Below are 20313 nucleotides of genomic sequence, written 5' to 3'. Positions count from 1 at the left end.
TGTAAATCTTAAAGCACCTGTCAGTTTTCTTTTGGCATTTGTTTACGGCATGCCTGATTTTGTTATTGGCCCACAATTTATTTGGAATAAATAAATTTAAAAACACAGAAATGTTTACCACATATTTTTGTTACAAGTTTCTAACAATCGTACTGTGGTCAGATAACAAGATCTCGTATAAAAATCAGTGTTTGAAAAGTGTAGTAACTTGAGTTGTTGTCTAGTATATGGTCAGTTTTTTGTAAATGTTACATGAGAGTCTGGGGAGAATGTGGGTGCTATAATCATCAGATGGGAGAGGGTCCTATATATATCTATTAAATCTAGCTTAATAAGTATATTCAGATTTTCTGTTACTAATTTTTTCCAATGCTTTCCTATATCAATAATTGAAATCCTACATTATGAGAATGTATCTGACAATTTCTCCCTGTACTGCTTGATGAATTTTTTTTTTTTCTTTTTCTGGCTTTGGTTTGTTTTGCAAAAAGTAGACTCTCTAGACACATGGGATCTTAATTCCTCAACAAGGGATCGAACTGAGTCCCCTACTTTGCAAGGCAGATTCTTCAACACCGGAGCATCTGGGAAGTCCTGCATTTGATGTATTTTTATTCTACTTTATTAGAGGCATGCAGATTTAGAATTTTCATTTCTTCCTGGTGGATTGAACTGTTTTCATTATCTAGTGGCATTCTTTATTCTATTAAGGCTTTTTTTTCCCCTTAAAATCTATTTTGTTTCATAAAACATATATACTAACGCATATTTCTTCTGGTTTTTATTTGCCTGGCATATCTTTTGTTTTTAGATTTGCTTACTGTCAACCTTTCAATGCCCTATATTTTAGCTGTGTTTCATAAATTATACCTAGATGGATTTTCCTTTTTAGACAGTGAGTTTATTCATCAACATTTGCTGGAGGATGTTTAGATCACAAATAAAATAGCCCTTCCAGGAATGGTTAGCTGTAACCGGGTACCCAACAAGAACCTATTGCACCACCATTTTCAGAAAGGGCCTAAAAGTCACACAACCCCTCTAGGGGTGTCACGTGTTGTCCAAGCATGTAAAGTGGCCATCTGTCTCTGCCCACCAGATTCAGGATGGACATTGGAAATACTAGACATGGAGAGAAGTGGTACAAAATCCACCTTTCATAAAGGTTCCTGGTACTTGTTAGTACCAATGACCATTAAGTCAGTGGTATTAAAGGGAGAGCTCATGGCCCTCTTCTATTCCTGTGGTGCCTCATACATATTTAATGTGCAGGAATTTCTTATGTTCTTTAAAATCATTTTTCAAGGTTTCCTTAAACTGTGTCTAAAGAATAATCTGTGTTTCTTAATGCTTTCTGTTAAGCTCAGTTTTCTCTCTACAAAATTACTTTTTCTTAAATCCCACTGTGCCACCAGTCTTTTTATGTCATTTTCCCCTCCAAATTCAGCTAGAAAAGATAAAAGTATGTAAAATAGTGTCTCAACTGGCGGCAGAACAACAAAATTACTTGAAGCTCCCAGTTGAACTGAAGTGGGATTACTGTGTAATTCTCCACTGGGGAAGCAACAATAATGTACATGAGAGTGAAACAATGGCTATCAGGTTCCTGGTAGGCAACAGGTGCTCTGCTTAAATGTGTGTGTGTGTGTGTGTGTGTGTGTGTGTGTGCGTGTGCTCAGTCATTCAGTCGTGTCCAACTCTTTGTGACCCCATGGACTGTAGCCTGCCAGACTCCTCTGTCCATGGAATTTTCCCAGGCAAGAATAGTGGAGTGGGTTGCCATTTCCTACTCCAGGGGATCTTCCCAACCCAGGGATCAAACCTGCCATCACCTGCTTCCTAAATTGGCAGGCAAATTCTTCACCACTGTGCCACCTGTGTGTGTGTAAATACCACTTAAATATGAAAAGCCCAAGGCTCAGAGAGGTTAAGGAACTGGCACGAGGTCATGCAGCCTGTGAAAGGGAGAGCCAGGATCCAACTCTGATCTCTCTGAATCCGAAGTCCGTATCCTAGTGATGAAAAGAATGAGTACTGGAGTGAAACTGCTGGGACTCACATTCCAGCTCCACCGCTTAAAAGTTAGGTGCTCGTGGGCAGGTTACATGATGCCCTCTCCCTGTATATATACATTCAGTATCTCAGTTTCTTCATCTGTAAAATGAGAATAACAATAATGTCTATCTATACTGTTATGAAGATTTAAGGGATGATCTGAGATGATGCTCAGAATGGAGCCTGGCACACAGAGAAAGTGCAAGAACTGTTAGTATGGTTTCAGGGGACATTTGGGGCTTATCATCAGCGGTTAATATTAATAATCACATTCTAAGGTTTCTTTAACGTTGTGTTCATGTGGCTCTCACCCACTTCTTTGCGCATCCTCAACACCCACCAGGCACCTCACTGGTCTCCCGCTGCTCCCACACACGTCCTCCAGCTCTTACAGCTCAAGTGAGATGGTGCCTCCGCCTCTTCCACAAGGTATCCCTGATTTTCCCAACCAGGAACTTTCATGAGACACTATTTGATGGCACTTTGTGGCCATCTAGGTCATTCTTTCATTCCCCAAGTCTTTCCTGAGCACCTACTGAATGCCTGGTCCTGCTCTAGGTGCTGAGTCCCTCCTTTATGGAATTTGTATGCTAATTAGGGAAGTAGGGAGAGGCCAACAGCAAACAGATACATGCAAAAAGATGGAAGAAAAATACCAAAAGCAATATGTGCTGTGCAAATAGTTCAGGTGGTGTGATCCTGTAGAACAACTGGATGGATCTCTTAGACTCGGTGGTAAAGGATGGTTTCTCCAAGAAGGTGATATTTAAGCTGAGATGTGAATGGCAAGAAGGAGGCAGTGATGTAAAGATCAAAGGGGGAAGCATTTTAGGGAAGAGGGTACAGCTTGTGCACAGACCCAGAGGTGGGAATAAGCTTGGGTTGTTTTTGAGGAACAGAAAGGAGGTAGGTGTGCCTGGAACCTAATGGCTAAAGCAGACTGTGGACAAGACAGAGCAGGTTGGTGGAGACAGGCAGGCGGCAGATTATGCACAGCCTGATAAATGAGAGTAGGGAAGGGGCCAGACCCTAATGTTACAGGAGTCTGAGACAGTGAAGTGATAGGATCTGACTGTGGTTTGGTACATGTCAGCAAGGAAAGTATGAATTTCTGGGAGTGGCTGAGGTGACTACAGATGTGAAGCACCTTGGGTTCGGTCCTGATAATCTCTTAGCAAAGGTGGGAAACCTACACAAGCTGGAGGATGTGGGGCCCTAGGGCTGCCACTCTCTCCAGCACTTGAAGTTCTAAGACCTGTGTTTGAGTTCAAGTGCCGTCAACCATTAGCTGTGTAAGTTTGTGAAAGCCAACATACTTATTGTCATCTGTAAAATGGAGATGAACATTCAATGTGTTGCTTAGTTTACAAGGGTCATCTGAGAGAATAAATGTAAAAACATTTTGTAAGCTCTGACTTAATATAAAAGTGTAAGTTAAAATTTAAGTTGCATATATCTTGCATTATAATTACAAGCCTGTAAACTAGATCAGGATCAGTTACTTCTTTTTATCTGTCATAATACCTAACCCAGTTCTATGTGTTCTAGGGATTACAAGGTTGTACAATACTGTACAATAAAAGCTTAAAAAAATAAATGAAAGCATTTGTGATTAATGCCTTCAGTTATTGTTAGCATTACTATCATTATTGTCTAGCAGTAATGCATTTAAGATTCTGGGGAAAAAGAACTGATTTTTCTTTTCACCAAATTCATTAAAATGAAGAGTAAAGAAACATTTCTTCACACTTAAAGTTATAAAAATATTTATACTTGCCCCTTAGTATCCTTGGGCTCTGCATCTGTGTCTTCAACCAACTGGGGATCAAAAATATTTGAAAAAGAAATTCTAGAAAGTTCTAAAAAGCAAAACTTGAATTTGCTGCAAGCCAGCAACAATTTACATATCATTTACATTGTATTTACAAGTATTTACATAACATTTACATTGTATTATGTATTGTAAGTCATCTAGAGATGATATGTGCATGCTGCTGCTGCTGCTGCTAAGTCGCTTCAGTTGTGTCCGACTGTGCGACCCCATAGACGACAGCCCACCGGGCTACCCCGTCCCTAGGATTCTCCAGGCAAGAACACTGGAGTGGGTTGCCATTTCCTTCTCCAATGCATGAAACTGAAAAGTGAAAGTGAAGTCACTCAGTCGTGTCCGACTCTTGGCAACCCCATGGACTGCAACCTACCAGGCTCCTCCGCCCATGAGATTGTCCAGGCAAGATCACTGGAGTGCATTGTCATTGCCTTCTCCATGATATGTACATAGGTTATATGCAAATACTATGCCATTTTATAAAAGGGACTTGAGCATCCATGGTTTGGGTATTTGCAAGGGGTCCTGAACGAATGCCCTGCCAAAGGGACGACTGTATAATCATCAACCTAATTCATCGCACAACATTTTTCATTAAAAAATTTTTTTATACTCATTTATTTATTTGTCTGTTCCAGGTCTTAGTTGCATCATGTGGGATCTAGTTGTCTCACCATGGATCAACCAGTCCTCCTTCACTGAGAGCATAGTGTGTGGGATCTAGTTCCCTGTGGAGGGATCAAACCTGGGTCTCCTGCCTTGTGAGCACGGAATCTCAGCCACCAGGACCACCAGGAAAGTCACTAATTAATGATTTTAAAAAGCATGATATCCAAAAAAACACAAACATGGTATCCACAGAGGATTGGTTCCAGAAAATGTGCCTGCTCTCTGCAAATACCAAAATCCATGGGTGCTCAAGTCCCTTGTGTAAAATGGCAGTGCAGTCATTCTTCGTATCCACAGGTTCCGCACCCCTAGCTTCAACCACCTGTGGACACACAGGGCTGACTGTACGGTTTCTCAGTGTGTAACTTTTCTTGCTCTTTCCTGACTTGCCTGGCAGATCCGCTGTGCAGAAGCTGGGAGCAGAGGTGTTTGAGGAGGTCTACAGTTACCTCAAGAGAGCAAGGCAGCGGGGAGCCAGCGAGGCAGAGGTCTGGGCAGCTCTGGAAACAGTGGTGCCTCGAGCCAGCGACTGTTTTGAGGTTGACCAACTACTCTACTTTGAGGAGCAGTTGCTGATCACCAGGGCAGAAGGGGTCGATCTTCCCCAGAACCATCATGAAGCAACTGTCAGAAGCAAGCGGGTCCCAGTGGACAAGGCGCCTGTGAAAATCCATCAGCACTGTCGCTGACCTCTGTTCTGGGACATGGGTGCAGAGCAGCGGTCTCGACCTTCAATCCCTTGTCAATCTCCCTCAGAGAGTAGTACACTTGGGCCTTAGTGTTGCCAGGTCTATACTGTGAGATGGGCACATGGATTGGCTTGTCTTCCTCAAGAGTAGTCCTGCTCTACTGCCTTTGGGTCCCAGCAGGGTTGGCTCACCCTGGCCTTGGTCTTGGAGAGGCACGTGCTCTTCACATTTCCACTCAGTGCCGACTGCTCTGAGTCTCCAGGGACTGTGGGCAGCCTGCTCCTGAGGGGGGTTGGTCCCCAGCCTCTGACATGCTGAGCTGCTTCTCAGGGACCAGATGTCTCAGGTTACCTGCTTTTGGCCCACTTTACCCTTGAATGCCTAACAAGCAAGAAGTGCATATGTGTAAGGATAGAGCGAATCCTTTCTGTGATGTATTCCCCAAACTCATCCAAGGAGTATTAAAGACTTTTATTCGTGGCTATAAAATAAATCACCTATTTTTCTCTTGTCTTATCCAGAAGTATCTTGTTGAACGTAGCACATCCATCTAAGGATAATTACTACTTAGAGGAGCTAAGACTTTGTTTGTTGCCTATTATTGTCCAGTGCTATGCTCATTACTATAAGAATCTTGCTTCATCAAATCTTTTCACCAGAGAGAGAGTCCTGGTCACGTGGGTTGGAGTCCTAAACTGGATTTTGGCCAGGTTCAAGTCCCTGTTACTCTGTCTGGTGTCAATTTTATTTTTAGTCCAGTCACAAGAACTCAAGAGGGGCAGAGGGGAAATTTCCTTCTCCCTGACACTTGGGTGAGTTTTTGGGTCAGAAGAGGAAATAGGTAGATTTTCAACTATTTCACAAGTAAAACATGTCCAGGGAATATCACCCTGCATTTAAGAACATACTGGAGGGGGGAAAGACTGCCTTTACCCTTTTACCAGCTGGAGCGGCTGACAGGAGATACCCCATGTCCAAGGTCAAGAGCAATGGCTGCACTTTGCTGGAGCAGCCATGAAGACATACCCCACGTCCAAGGGAAGTGAAACCCCAGTAAGACAGTAGGCGCTGAGAGAGGGCATCAGAGGGCAGACAGACTGAAACCACAATCACAGAAAACTAGCCAATATGATCACATGGACCACAGCCTTGTCTAACTCAATGAAACTAAGCCATGCCACGTAGGGCCACCCAAGACAGATGGGTCATGGTGGAGAGTTCTGACAAAATGTGGTCCACTGGAGAAGGGAATGGCAAACCACTTGAGTATCCTTGCCTTGAGAACCCCATGAACAGTATGATGGGGAAACAGTGGCTGACTTTATTTTGGGGGCTCTAAAATCACTGCAGATGGTGACTGTAGCCATGAAATTAAAAGACACTTACTCCTTGGAAGGAAAGTTATGACCAACCTGCTGCTGCTGATGCTAAGTCACTTCAGTTGTGTCCAACTCTGTGTGACCCCATAGACGGCAGCCCACCAGGCTCCCCCGTCCCTGGGATTCTCCAGGCAAGAACACTGGAGTGGGTTGCCATTTCCTTCTCCAATGACCAACCTAGACAGCATATTAAAAAGCAGAGACATTACTTTGCCAACAAAGGTCTGTCTAGTTAAAGCTATGGTTTTTCCAGTAGTTATGTATGGATGTGAGAGTAGGACCAAAAAGAAAGTTGAGCACTGAAGAACTGATGCTTTTGAACTGTGGTGTTGGAGAAGACTCTTGAGAGTCCCTTGGACTGCAAGGAGATCCAACCAGTCCATCCTAAGGGAGATCAGCCCTGAGTGTTCATTGGAAGGACTGATGTTGAAACTGAAACTCCAATACTTTGGCCACCTGATGTGAAGAGCTGACTCATTTTAAAAGACCCTGATGCTGGGAAAGATTGAGGGCTGGGGGAGAAGGGGACGACAGAGGATGAGATGGTTGGATGGCATCACGGACTCAATGGACATGAGTTTGGGTAAACTCCAGGAGTTGGTGATGGACAGGGAGGCCTGGTGTGCTGCGGTCCATGGGGTCATAAAGAGCTGGACATGACTGAGCGACTGAACTAAACTTACCCTCTTAAGTTCTGTAGCTGGAGTCTTCAAAGTAAAGTGACCACAGACAGCAGAAGAAAAAGGATACACATTTTACTTGATTTAATGTTTTTACATGACATATGTGTGTGTGGGGGGGGGGGGGGGGGTGCTTTTTAGAAAGAAGTGAAACTGCCAAAGAAACAGGCCTGACAACTTGAACACTATTTTGACGAAAGAGCAGGGATCAATATGTGAAGATGTGACAAACAGAGGGAAAAGAGATTTTATCTCCAAGGGGGGTGAATTGTGGGGCTGTAACAAGGAGACACATGGAACTGGTGGCAGATAAGGGGTGAGTTAGGAGTCTGCACAGATATGTCTCGGCATCGGTGCCCCATCTCCAGTGATAAAAATGTTATCCTTTCCCCAGTCCAGGGAGGGTGCATTTCTCATGGGAAATGATGCTTTTAACAGAGCTCTTCCTGCATCTGCTGTTTCTTAATTACTTTCAGCTCAAAATAATCCTTATGCCAAAGTGACATATTTGGAGGTGGCCTATTCTTGTCCCCTACAATGTCTAGGAAGACAGGTGCAGAAGGAAAACATGTTATCCCCCAGGATTTATGCTGTGCACTGTATCAGCCTTCACAAAAAGGAAAGCTAGAAGAAATACCATCTTGGATCAGAGCTCCATGTCTTATAAAAGAAGCTCACTTTGTTTACTTTCCAGCGGGTTTACTGGGAGCAGCAGCACAGACTTAAAATGACTAGAAAATTCCTTTTGGATTTTACCATTGGAAAAATGCTTTGTCCCTCAGCCATACTCCATGTGGGCATTAATCACTGACCAGATTGCAAGATGGTAAGTGGAAATTGGCTGAGCAATTGGAGAGCTAGGAAGCTGCTTGTTATGAATCAGTCACAGGAGTGAGGGAATAAAGAAGCTCTGCTAGTGCGTGGCTTTGTAAAATACATATATATTTCAGAAATGCCAACTGACCTCTCTGCTTTCTTTTTATGCAGGGGAAATGCCACCAGCTATTCTGGGTGATGTAGAAATAAGGCGCACAAAGGAGAGTGATGGGAATTAATTATTTAATGTATTTGGGCCTGGGGCCAAAGTGAAAGCTCTCAGTCCATTATATAGGCTCAGGATAAAGGAGGCAGGCAAATTAGACAGCAGCTCAAGGAGGGAAGATACTCCACTCCTCTTTCAAGATGGTGGGGCAACTCATGTGCCTTAACTACTGTGTCAGAAGGGAAGGGGGCCAGGCCACCAACATGATAAAGGAGGAAAAATGAAAAATGGAAGAGAAGAAGAAAGGGGTGAGAGGGAGGCAGAGACAGAGAAGGGGAGGAGAAAGGGACAGGAGTGACCACACAGCAAAGAGTATTTTAAAATGATCTTCCTGGGACTTCCCTGGCAGTCTAGTGGTTAAGAATCTGCCTTCCAGTACAGGGGGTGCAAGTTCAATCCTTGGTTGGGGAGTTAAGATCTCCCGTGCCTTGTGGCAAAAAAAAAAAAAAAAAACACCTAAAATATGAAACAGAAACAGTACTGCAACAAATTCAATAGACTTTAAAAATGGTCCACATTAAAAAAGTGGTCTTTGTTTGCATAAGGAAAACAATTGAACTTGCTCCCAGATGATTTCCCTCATAGCTCAGTTGGTAAAGGATCTGATTACAATGCAGGAGACCTGGGTTCAATTCATGGGTTGGAAAGATCCCCTGGAGAAGGAAATAGCAACCCACTCCAGTATTCTTGGCTGAAGAATCCCAAGGGCAGAGGAGCCTGGCAGGCTACAGTCCTTGGGGTCGCAAAGACTCAGACACGACTTAGCAACTAAACCACCAACCACCTCGCAGATGACTAGGACTCTGGACCCACTCTCACCATGTACTGTGAGATCAAGCACAAGTCATTTCCTTGGAAGCTCAGTTTCCTGCCTTTGCCTGAAGATTGCCATAAAAAATAAGCAAGATAATGTCGCATGTTGAATCATGGGGAATTGCTCATGGGGCTCATGTGCACATGCTTTAAATGCTGTTACGATGCTGTTAAGATGCTCTCAACTTTGGAAGAGGAATTATTAATTTTTATTATCAGGCTGCCTCATCTCCCATCATTAGAGATTCATCCCTGAAGGCCTCCTTAGGTGGTTAAGATTCTAGTACTGACATCCAAACACACCCCAAAAGTCAACACTTTATGCCATTTTCAGCCAGTTATTTGACTAGGAATTTGCTTACAGTCAGTTGAGAGCTGAGAGGCTGTGAAGAAAGCAGCTCTGGGAAGGCCTTTGAGTGATGCCAAGGACCAGCTCCACGTCCTGCCCAGGCCTCAACACACTTCACATGCAGGAACCCACAACATAAGCTGCATCCCCAGTGCCCTCAGTATACTCAGCTCTCCCCCAACTTCAGAAGAAAATTCAGAAATTTAGTCCAACAAATATGTTTTATGAAATAATATATCCGTAAATACTCATTAGGAGCACTGCTCAGTGGTGTCCAACTCTTTGTGATTTCATGGACTGCAGCCCACCAAGCTCCTCTGTCCATGGGGATTCTCCTGGAGCCATTAAGATTTACACAGAAAATAAAGCTTAATGCTAATAGAGTATTTGCAAAGCAGAGTTGTAAGTTTAGTTGGAAGACAATCATTCAGCAACTAGAGTTTTTTCTTCCCAAAATATTACGCTTTTTCCTGCTCTTAAAGATTGAATTTTTGGCTCCAGTTCACCCCTCCCTGGACCCTTGACTACTCTTTAACTTCTTAGTTCTTCCTACTGTCATAGGAGGTGGGTATTTTCCTACCCCCAGACTCTGAGTTTGGTCACGGAACTGTTCCAGCTGTATTATCACTCAGGAGCAGGAAACTTAACAGGGATAGTTGGTTAAAGGGCACGATGTTTCAGTTATATGCAGTGAATAAGTTCTAGAGATTTTATATACATAAGGACTGTAGTTAATAATACTGTATTACTGTAGACTTACACATTGCCTAGAAATAAATCTTAAGTGTTCTCACCACACACATACATAAAATAGTAACTATGTGAGGTGATAAGATACATTAATTAGCCTGATTGTGGTAATTTCACGATGTATATGTCTAGCAAATATATCAAATCATTATATTGCACCCCTCAAGTATATACAATTTTTCTTGGTCAATTATACCTCAGTAAAGCTGAGGACACGACTGAGTGACTGAATTGAACTGAAAGCTGGGGGAAAATTCAGGCAAGAAGGAGACAAAGATCTTACAGGCACGAAGAACATGCCGTCTTTTCATGCTGCTAGTTCATCGAGTGCGAGGGTGACCGTGGCAGGTTTGAGAGGAAGGTGTGTGGCTGGTCTCCAAGACACCCCCAGTGGGCCCTCACCTCTGGTAGGTATCTTGCTCTGTCTGTGCAGCTCCCTATCATGTGCCATCAAGGATGGACTGGTGGTCAGGAGGATCCTGTAGAAGTCATGTATGACTTCTGACACTAGTCATAAAAGATATGGATCCCAGGTTGCTTTCCCTTGGTGCCTCACTCTGAAAGAAGCCGGCCACTGTGTCATGAGGGCACTCGAGCAACCCCATGGCAAGATCTACGTGGCATGAAACTGAGGCTTCTGCCACCAGCTCTAACTTCCAGTCATATAGTGAGCCACCTGGGAAGCAAATTCTTCTGCCCTAGTCAAGCCTTCATCTGATGCAGCCCGTGCTGATTGCTAGATGAACACAGCGTGAGAAACTCTGAGCCAGAACCATCTAGCCGGCCATTCTGTAATTCCTGAGCATCAGCCACAGTGAGATGTGTTTATTGTTAAGCCTCTACCTTTTAACAGTACATTTCAGCAACAGATCACTAATACAGAAGGCAAAGTTCACTTGTGAGCTGTTTGGTTTTTTTTTTTTTAGTTCCTTTATTTTTATTTATATTTTTGACCATACAGCACGGCATGTGGCATTTTAGTTCCCTGACCGGATCAAACCCATGCCTCCTTCATTGGAAGCACAGAATCTTAAGCTCTGCTCCACCAGGGAAGTAGGTTCCTAAACACTGCTCTATTTTTTGGCCATGTCACACAGCTTGCGGGAACTCAGCTCTCCAAGCAGGGACTGAACCCTGGCCACGGTAGTGAACGGCCAGAACCCTAACCACTAGGCACCACAGAACTCCACACGTGAGCTGCTGAGTTTACTTTGCTGAATCCGTAGAAGTGCGCAGCGCCTGAGGAAGACATGACTTTGAGCTGTAACTTGAGACTGTGTGGAGGGCAGGTTTGAAAAATGTCTGAGATAAAGCAACATTAGGCTGATCCAGGTGCAAAGATGAAGCCTGATCATCACGTGATGAGTCTGGGCATGGAGGGTGGAGACCAGGAGAGGGAGCTGAGGAGTGAGGGTTCCCTGGGGTGGGCAAAGGAGCAGGGTGTCGAGGAGGCTCCTAGGTTTCCAGAAGGCGGGCCGGACAGGACAGGCATTCACAGAGGTGGGGGTATAAGAGATGCAGGTGGGGGAGAAGTAGCTCATTCCTGGGTATGCTGGATTTGAGGCATTTGTAGGGTATTCAGTGGAGAGAGGTCCAGGTATGAAGCTGGAAGTATCTGAAAAATTCTGTCCTCTAAGGGACCCACCTGATGAGCTCCAGACAACACAGCTGTGGATATTTTTGATGCTGTGCCTGCAAACAATCAAGAAGAGAGCTGGCTTCTGAGAATGCCACCTCCCTGAAGGCTGCTGGATGTAACTGCAGGTATGTGAATGCCTAAAAATTAATAATAATAGCAGCAGCATCTAGCCCTTTCAGTAAGTACTGGTGGGTAAACCTCAATGGGCTCCTGCTGGCAGCTCTCCGCAGGTGGCACCTCCTCTCCCTCCCTCCTCCTCCCATCCTATAGTCTTCAAAATCAGCAGTTCTTAATCTTGGCTCTGCATTTGAAACACCTGGCAACTTTTATGAGGATTAAATGGGATGGTGTAAAATTTTCTGGCAAATGGGGGATGCTTGCAGTCTTCTTTTGCCTAAAAAGTAAAACCAAACTCTCACCCCCCCCCCACCCCCGCCCGTCTCCTGGACCAAAAGAGATCCTCTCTGTGAAAGAGTTGTGTGAAATGCAAAGCTTTATTCAAATGTAAATTATAACCTTTACCTTTAACTTCACGAGAAGTCAAAGAGCTTTTAAACTGTGAAAAACATCAAACTATATATAAAGAGAATAATATAGTATGCCTTTGTTAGGGAACGATCCCTTAGCTTCAGAAATGATCAATATGTGGCCAATCTTGATTTTATTTATAGTCTCACCATTACTCCCTCGCTGGTTAATTTTTTTATCATTCATAAATATTTCAGCGTGTATCTCTAAAAGATAAAGAAACTTTTTTTGGAGAAAGCTACACTACTATCACGCTTAAAAGTGTCAGTCGCTCAGTTCTGTCTGACTCTTTGTGACCCCAGGGACTGGAGCCCACAAGGTTCCTGTGTCCATGGAATTCTCCAGGCAAAAATAGTGGAGTAGGTTGCCATTTCCTTATCCAATTACACTTACAACATGATCAATAATTCCTATAGATCAAATATCCACTCAGTATTCACATCTCCCCCCCCCCCACAGTCTTTGTTTCTTCAGATTAGGATCTAAATAATCCCTTCACTGGATATGTCTCCTCCATCTCTTTTAATGTATGGATTCTGCCCCCATCTCCTCTTCCCTTGTAATTAATTTACTGAAGAAACCAGCTCATTTCTTTTGTAAAGTTTCCTTCAGTCTAGATTTCATCATCCTGAATTTTAAAAAAAAAAACCCCAAAACTTTATTTTTAGAAGTACTAGATTTACAGAAAAATTGTGAAGACAGTACAGAGATCCCAGATAGTTCACGCAGTCACCCCTACAATCACCATCATACCACAAGTGCATGGCACCCACAAGACTTACCACTGTTGATGCTGCTCTGGGTCACCTGGCCGAGGTGCAGAGGTAACAGTGTCAGGTTTCACCAGGTACAGAGGCCCTGCTCTACCCCGTTCTGTTAAACCCCACGTGTTCATAGCCCACACTGGAGGAGTGGCAGTTTTACTTACCCCTTCGGGGCAGAGCCTCTATATAAATTATTTTAACTACTACTGAGTAGGAGATTTGTTTCTTTTCTATTTATGTACTTTTCATAATTTATATCAGTGTAGACCTGTGGAGATTTATTTCATCTTTGGGTTATAACCTAACAGAGCTTTATTTTCTTTCCCAGACTGTTTCAACTTTGGCTGTAGGGAGTTCTTTCAGTTGGCTCCTGTGTCCCTGCCGCTTTGAAAAACTCCCATCTCTCTCTCTCTATATATATATATATATTTCCATTATTGATTGATTGATGAATTTTCAGTGTACTTCCTAACTTTCCAGTGTCACAAGATGCTCTGAGCTCATTATCTATCCACTGTATATTTCCTGGCCCAGTGCTTGAATCAGCGTTTCTCCAAGGAGTCCTGGTTCCTTTTACTGGGAAATGGTAACAGAAATCAAGATCTGGGCACTGCGTGTGCTTGTTGCTCTCAAGGAATCACTTCATTTAGGCCCTCCCAGCTGACAGAGCAAGGACATTTGTATGTATACTAAATGTCTCTAGAATATACACTTATCCAAAAATGTTTCTGTATATAACCCTCAATATCTAAAACTAAACAAATTCTTAACTGATGTCTCCAACTCTAATCCACTACTACCTGGATCACCTTAGCTTCTTCCTGATATTTGAAAAAGATTTTTTTTTTTTAATTTCTTATGATAGCTAGATTCAAATTCAGTTTTTGGGCAAGAATATTTCATAGGTGGGACATTTTCCCATCATTTTAATGATGTTGGCAGCCATTGATGATCATTTCTTAGGCTCTCTTAATTCTTTAAAGTTTAAAAAACAGCAAAGTTTTGATTGATTTCATCTTTCTTCTCTGAATAACTGGAATTCTCTTAGAAAGAAAAACCTGGTTTTTCCAGTAGTCCTGTACTGATTTGAGACCATAAAGAAGGCTAAGTGCTGAAGAATTGACTGCTTTTTAGCTGCAGTTTTGGAGAAGACTGTTGAGAATCCCTTGGACTGCAAGGAGATCAAGTCAGTCAATCCTAAAGGAAATCAGTCCTGAATATTCATGCTGAAGCTGAAGCTGCAATACCGTGACCATCTGATGGGAAGAGCTGACTCATTAGAAAAGACCCTGATGCTAGGAAAGATTGAAGGCAGGAGGAAAAGGGGATGACAGAGGTTGAGATGGCTGGATGGCCATCACCAACTTAACGGGCATGAGTCTGAGCAAACTCTGGGAGATAGTAAAGGACAGAGAAGCCTGACATGCTGCAGTCCATGCAAAGAGTCAGACATAACTGGGCAACTGAACAACAACAACGTCAACTATTTGGTTGCCTGAGGTAGAGCTCTCTTCTGATTTACTTAAAAATCATGAATAAGTTGCCTAAGCAGTCTCTGAGGCTGAACACTGAGCTATTTTTGCTCTTGAACTGGGAGCATCTCTGGAGGCATGTGGCTCAGTTCTCGACCTTTAGCCCCAGCTGCTGGGCAATCTGCCTCAGGAGGTGGAAGAGGAGAGGTGGGGACAGAGGCTGGGCTCCCCCAGCAGAGGCAGAGAGCAGTTTGGAAAGGCAGGCCAGGCCGGAGGGTCTTGATGGCTTCCATATTCATCCATCCTGAAAAAGCTCTGGTCTCATTTTCTTCTGGAGCTGTGGTCTTGGTTTCATAGTTATTCACGTTATCATAGAAATAGCTGAATTAAAAATCCCTTTCAAGCAACCATTAGAGGATACAATCTCTCGAAGCCCTGGAAAAGGCACGTTCGACCCTAAATCCCCAAGGAAGCCCTTCTAGAGAGAAACCAAGTCACCTTTAGAGTGCTAAGGGTAAGGGTTTTAAGAGTAAGGGTTAAGTTTAGGGCACAGTTTGCAGCCCTGGTTCCTTATCAGAGTCACCTCAAACACATATAAAAACCACTTATGGGACTTTCCTGGTGGTCCAGTGGTCAAGAGTCCGCCTGTCAGTGCCGGGGACGTGGTTCAGCCCTTGGTCCAGGAAGATCCTACATGTCGTGGGGCAACGGAGCCCGTGTATCACAACGACTAGCCTGTGCACTGCAACAAGAGAAAGCACCACCAGAGTAGTCCCCACTCATTGCAGCTAAAGAAAGCCCAAGTGCAGCAACAAAGACCCAGCACAGCCAAAAATAAATAAATAGTTTAAAAAAAAGAAAAAACCCACTTACACCTCAGTGCCACTTCCAGAGATTCTGAATCCCTTTGTCTGGGGTGGAACCTTGGAATTGGCAGGGTTTTTTCTTTTATTATATTTTTGAGGTATAGTTGACATGTAATATTATAAAAATTACAGGTATACAATATAGTGATTCTTAAGCTTTAAAGGTTATACTCCGTTTAGTTATTATAAAATGTTTGCTATATTCTCCATGTTGTACCATATATACTTGTAGTTTACTTTATACCTAATATTTGTACCTCATAGTCCCCTGCCTCTATATTGTCACTCCCTTTTCCCTCTCCCCACTGGTAACCACCGGTTTGTTCTCTTAAATCGGTGAGTCTGCCTCTTTTTTGTTATATTCACCAGTTTATGGTATTTTTTTAAGATTCTATATATGCGGTATCATACAGCATTTGTCTCTGTTTGACTCATTTCACTTAACACAACACCCTCCAAGTCATTCTTTTTTATGGCTGAGTAGTATCCCATTGTATTTATACCACATCTTCTTTATCCATTTGTCTGTCAGTGGACATTCTGATTGGTCGGCAATTGTAAATAATACTTCCACAAACATTGGAGTGCATGTATCTTTTTCAATTTCAGTAAGTGTTTTTTTGTTTGTCTTTGTTTTTGGATATATACCCAGGAGTGGAATTGTTGGGTCATGTGGTAGCTCTATTTTCAGTTTTTTGAGAAAACATCATACTGTTTTCCTCAGTGGCTACACCAATGTACATTCTGGAATTGGCAGTTTTTATGAGCTTTTTGCAGTTTAATCGTTTACCCTTGGCAGTTTCCAGACCCCTGGATATTTCTTAGATTTTCTAGAACGCTAAGAGGGGAATGACTATATCACACACACACTTTCATCACTTTGATTCAATTGCCTCTGTCAGTAGATGCCATCTCTGCCATTTATTAAGAAGACTAAGCTAGGAAAGATGATCCCTCACTCCACGCCCGCCCCCTACCCCACCCTACCCCATGCTGAGGCCTGGTGAGCTCCAAGTGCCAGCCTTTACACAGTTCTCTGGCCCACCCTGAACTCCAAAGATAGCTACATTTGCTATGCCTAGCACTGCTCTGAGTGCCACAAGTCTCTTAATATCCCTAATAGGCTGGTATGTGCCTACCTGCTCAGTGTTAGGCTCTTTGCAACCCCATGGACTGCAGTCTGCCAGGCTCCTCTGTCCATGGGATTATCCTGGCAAGAATACTTGCGTGGGTTACCATGCCCTCCTCCATGGGATCTTCCCAACCCAGGGATCAAACCTGCATCTCTGGCATCCCCTGCATTGGCAGGCAGAGTCTTTACCGCTGAGCCATCTAGGAAGCCCAATAGGTTGGTATATGTTCTACTTAACAGAGAGAGTTGACAGACTTTTGCCAAAGCCAGCCTGTGTCTGGGAGGGTTCTTGGGCTTTTTCTTACCACATTCTGTCATTTACAGGCTGTGACTCCAAGCCCAGCCTCTCTCAAGAAGCTGACTCCTCCTATCCTTTGTGTAATAAATACTGACTGCTGATGAAGAGAGAACCTACACAGAATGAAGGGCTTAAAAAAGGTGCGGAGGCTTAGAACGAGGGATTCTGAACCCCTGTTCCTCAGTCAGCTCAGGCCCTGAGGAGCCCCCAGTTCTGGGGGTGGGCTGTTCCCCACCTTCCTTCCTTCAATGGTCAGAGCCTAGAAAGCCTTGGACACTTCTACCTATGACTTTTGCTCTCTCTCCTTCCTGCGCCCACAGAGTTTCAAGCACAGCCCTTTCCGGGAAAATCTCTCCTGTCCATTCTATCCACCACTTACCGCCACCCCCAAGTCCTGACCAGAACTACACCCCGACACCTCATCCTGTAATACCCATCCCAGGAAGTGACAGCGCCATCCATCCAGGCCGGAAACCCTGCCATCACCCTGGCAAAGTATCCCTCCCCACCGACTCAATCAGCTACTGAGTCCCTGCAGTACCACCCTCAGGATGGCTCTTAAACCCATCTCTGTCCCAACTGTACAGGATAGGTCGAGGCTCTGAGCCAATTCTGCTCTATTCCCGTCCCACCGCAGGCCCAGGGCACCATCTAGACTAACCAGGTGTGGCTCCCAGGACGCCCACCTGGCTCCTCCGGCTCCCAGGACGCATCCCTGTCCCTAATTAGACACTTAAACTCTACTCGGGCAGAAAACCTCTGCGCACGACTCAGCAATCCCAACACTGGTGAAGTACCCTGAAGCTAGACTATGACTGCAGCACTATCACCGCACTCCTTTTGCGTCCAGAATCCTGCCACTCCCACAGCCCCCGCCCCGGCCCAGGGCCACTTTCCAGATGCCCCACTGGGCCTTCGCCTTCCCCGCAGGTCCCGCTCTGATTGGCTGCCACCGCTGCCACGTCTCGCCCGAGCCCCGCAGGGATTGGCCCTGGCCGCCGGGCCCTACAGGGATCGGTCCGTGCCACCGCGCCCCGCCCCGGGCCCTGCAGGGATTGGTTCTGGTGGCCCACGCCTGCCGGGCCTTCTGCACTGCAGAGCTGGGGAAGGCAGGCCATGGCTGGCATGCGTAGGCTTGAGCTGGCGGAAGCCCTGCATCTTGGGCCGGGCTGGCGGCACGCGTGCCACGCAATGCTCTACGCACCGGACCCAGGGCTGCTCTTTGGCCGCATTCCGCTACGCTACGCCGTGCTGGTGAGGAGGGGGCGCTCCCGGCCACCGCCCGCCCCCGTCCCGCGGCCACGCCGCCTTGGGCGTCCCCGGCCATCCCAGCTTCCCTCTCCCACAGATGCAGATGCGCTTTGATGGGCGCCTGGGCTTCCCTGGCGGCTTCGTGGACTTGCGCGACGGCAGCTTGGAGGACGGGCTGAATCGCGAGTTGGGCGAAGAGCTGGGCGAGGCTGCGGCCGCCTTTCGTGTGGAGCGCGCTGACTACCGCAGCTCCCACGCTGGGTCGCGGCCGCGCGTTGTGGCGCACTTCTACACTAAGCTCCTGACCCTGGAGCAGCTGACTGCGGTGGAGATGGGCGCGCCGCGCGCCCGAGACCACGGGCTGGAGGTGGGGCCCGCCCAGGACCCCACCCCGCCTCCTCCAGCCTCCTCCAGCCCCGGAAGGCCTGTCCCCGCTGTTTCCTCATGTAGTTGGGGTCTGGGTGATTAGTTACAGCCAACGTGGCCTCCCTGCAAAGATCTTGCCCTCTCCCCTCTTTACAGGCCTCTGCGTTGTCTTTCTAAAACTCAGCCATCCAAGTCACTCTTCTGCTACCACTTTAAAATGGCAGACTTGGCACTCTAGGCCTTATGTTTTTCTTGCCCGATGTTTTTTGGAAAACTTTGGCACTTAGGCTAGGGGAGAGAGGGACAGATTGTGTATGCTAATCAGGGTCATCTAAGAGGCTCATTAAAACAGTGATTACTGACCCCACTCCCATAATTGCTCAGCTGGGGAGGGGAGAAAGACATGAGAATTTGAATTTTACAGTGCTAATGTGGCAGCTTTGGGTACCAAAATTTGAGAAACTGGTGTAGCATGCGTTTTGGAGGTGGGAGCCACTAAGGTGGTGTGGGACGGGTTGGCATTTGTGAGATGTATAGCATGACCTGGGTTATTTGTCTGCAAAGACCTGTGCCCTCTACGTCCCCAGAGGTGTGCATGCTCAGGCCTGGTTATTTTGAACTAATAAGGGGTGAGACCTCTGATCTAGAAAGATCTGGCTTGGATAAGCTCCCTGAATTTCCAGAGTCTCCTGTCTCCTTCCTTTCCCAGGTGCTGGGCCTGGTGCGGGTGCCCCTGTATACCCTGCGAGATGGTGTGGGAGGCCTGCCTGCCTTCCTGGAGAATACCTTTATTGGAAATGCACGGGAACAGCTGCTGGAAGCCGTCCAGAACCTGGGACTGCTGGAACCTGGCTCTTTTGCACACCTTAAGATTTCAACTCCTCCCTAGAGACAGTCTTCCATGGACCCATGAAACCTGCCTGAGATCAGCCCTTTGTACTGGGGAGGCAGGGAGGAAAAAGGGAATGTTTTCTCTTCTGGGCCTGGGCTGCATAGATGATAACAGATTAAAAGAGTATGTAATATATTCTGAGCAGAGGACCCCTTGGTGACTCACGGCATCAATGGCAAAAATCTGCAGCTCATCCTGGGGGCCTGACATTCTCAGAGACTTCCTCTTTTCTTTATATTTGTGCATACGCTTCCCTGGTGGCTCAGACAGTAAAAAGTCCACTTGCAGTGCGGGAGACCTGGGTTCTATCCTTGGGTTGGTAAGATCCCCTGGAGGAGGGCGTGGCAACCCACTCTAGTATTCTTGGCTGGAGAATCCCCATGGGCAGAGGAGCCTTGTGGGCTACAGTCCATGGGGTCACAAAGCGTTGGACACAGCTGAGCAACTAAGCACACACATAAGCTGATGCCTCCTCTATCCCTTGTGATGTCCAGTTTAAGCAGGAAGTGGCATATCAGCATACCCACTTCCTTGCTGGGGAGGAGCTTCTGAACCAGGGAGAGTCTTTCTCCACATTCCTACATGGCTGTTCCCAGGGTCTAGCCCAGCCCATACTTGGTAGAGAAAGCAGAGAAGCAGAGGGACCTGTTTTTCCCCTGAAAGTATGGTTTCATCCTTGCCTAAGGGGTTGGTCAGAGCAGTATCCCCCGAAAGCTGGTAGAGGGCCCTAACCTACCCCCTGTCCTTTTCTGAAACAGCAGAAGGGATGAGGAAAGGGTTTGGCCTCCTTGGACTGACCTTGGACTTAAGACTCCTGGGTTCTGGTGCATCTCCTCCAGGGTTTCATTTGG

General features: G+C 45.6%; 2 protein-coding genes across 2 annotated transcripts in view; both read left to right on the top strand.

The window, feature by feature from the left end:
* The window catches only part of NEK11 (NIMA related kinase 11), a 288150-nt gene extending 282909 nt beyond the window's left edge, over nucleotides 1–5241 (top strand). Inside the window, 1 exon segment of the mRNA XM_052650027.1 lies at nucleotides 4950–5241. Within this exon segment, the coding sequence (XP_052505987.1) occupies nucleotides 4950–5241 (292 nt within the window).
* A 12810-nt stretch (nucleotides 5242–18051) lies between these two features.
* Nucleotides 18052–19710, top strand: NUDT16 (nudix hydrolase 16). Its single transcript, XM_052650039.1, has 3 exons — nucleotides 18052–18207; nucleotides 18302–18571; nucleotides 19280–19710. Exons 1-3 carry the CDS (start codon nucleotides 18070–18072, stop codon nucleotides 19457–19459), a joined length of 588 nt encoding a protein of 195 aa, XP_052505999.1. The 5' UTR covers nucleotides 18052–18069; the 3' UTR covers nucleotides 19460–19710.
* Nucleotides 19711–20313: the final 603 nt, after the last annotated feature.

Source organism: Budorcas taxicolor, chromosome 1 (assembly GCF_023091745.1).
Source record: "Budorcas taxicolor isolate Tak-1 chromosome 1, Takin1.1, whole genome shotgun sequence".
Taxonomy (NCBI): domain Eukaryota; kingdom Metazoa; phylum Chordata; class Mammalia; order Artiodactyla; family Bovidae; genus Budorcas; species Budorcas taxicolor.
This window is presented reverse-complemented; position numbering and strand designations above follow the sequence as displayed.

Excerpts from the sequence above, each read along its gene's own strand:
- NUDT16 (XM_052650039.1), top strand. The coding sequence starts at position 18,070 with ATGGCTGGCATGCGTAGGCTTGAGCTGGCGGAAGCCCTGCATCTTGGG. Across the intron at positions 18,208-18,301 it reads CGCTACGCTACGCCGTGCTG|ATGCAGATGCGCTTTGATGG; the intron begins GTGAGGAGGGGG and ends CCTCTCCCACAG. Across the intron at positions 18,572-19,279 it reads CCCGAGACCACGGGCTGGAG|GTGCTGGGCCTGGTGCGGGT; the intron begins GTGGGGCCCGCC and ends TTCCTTTCCCAG.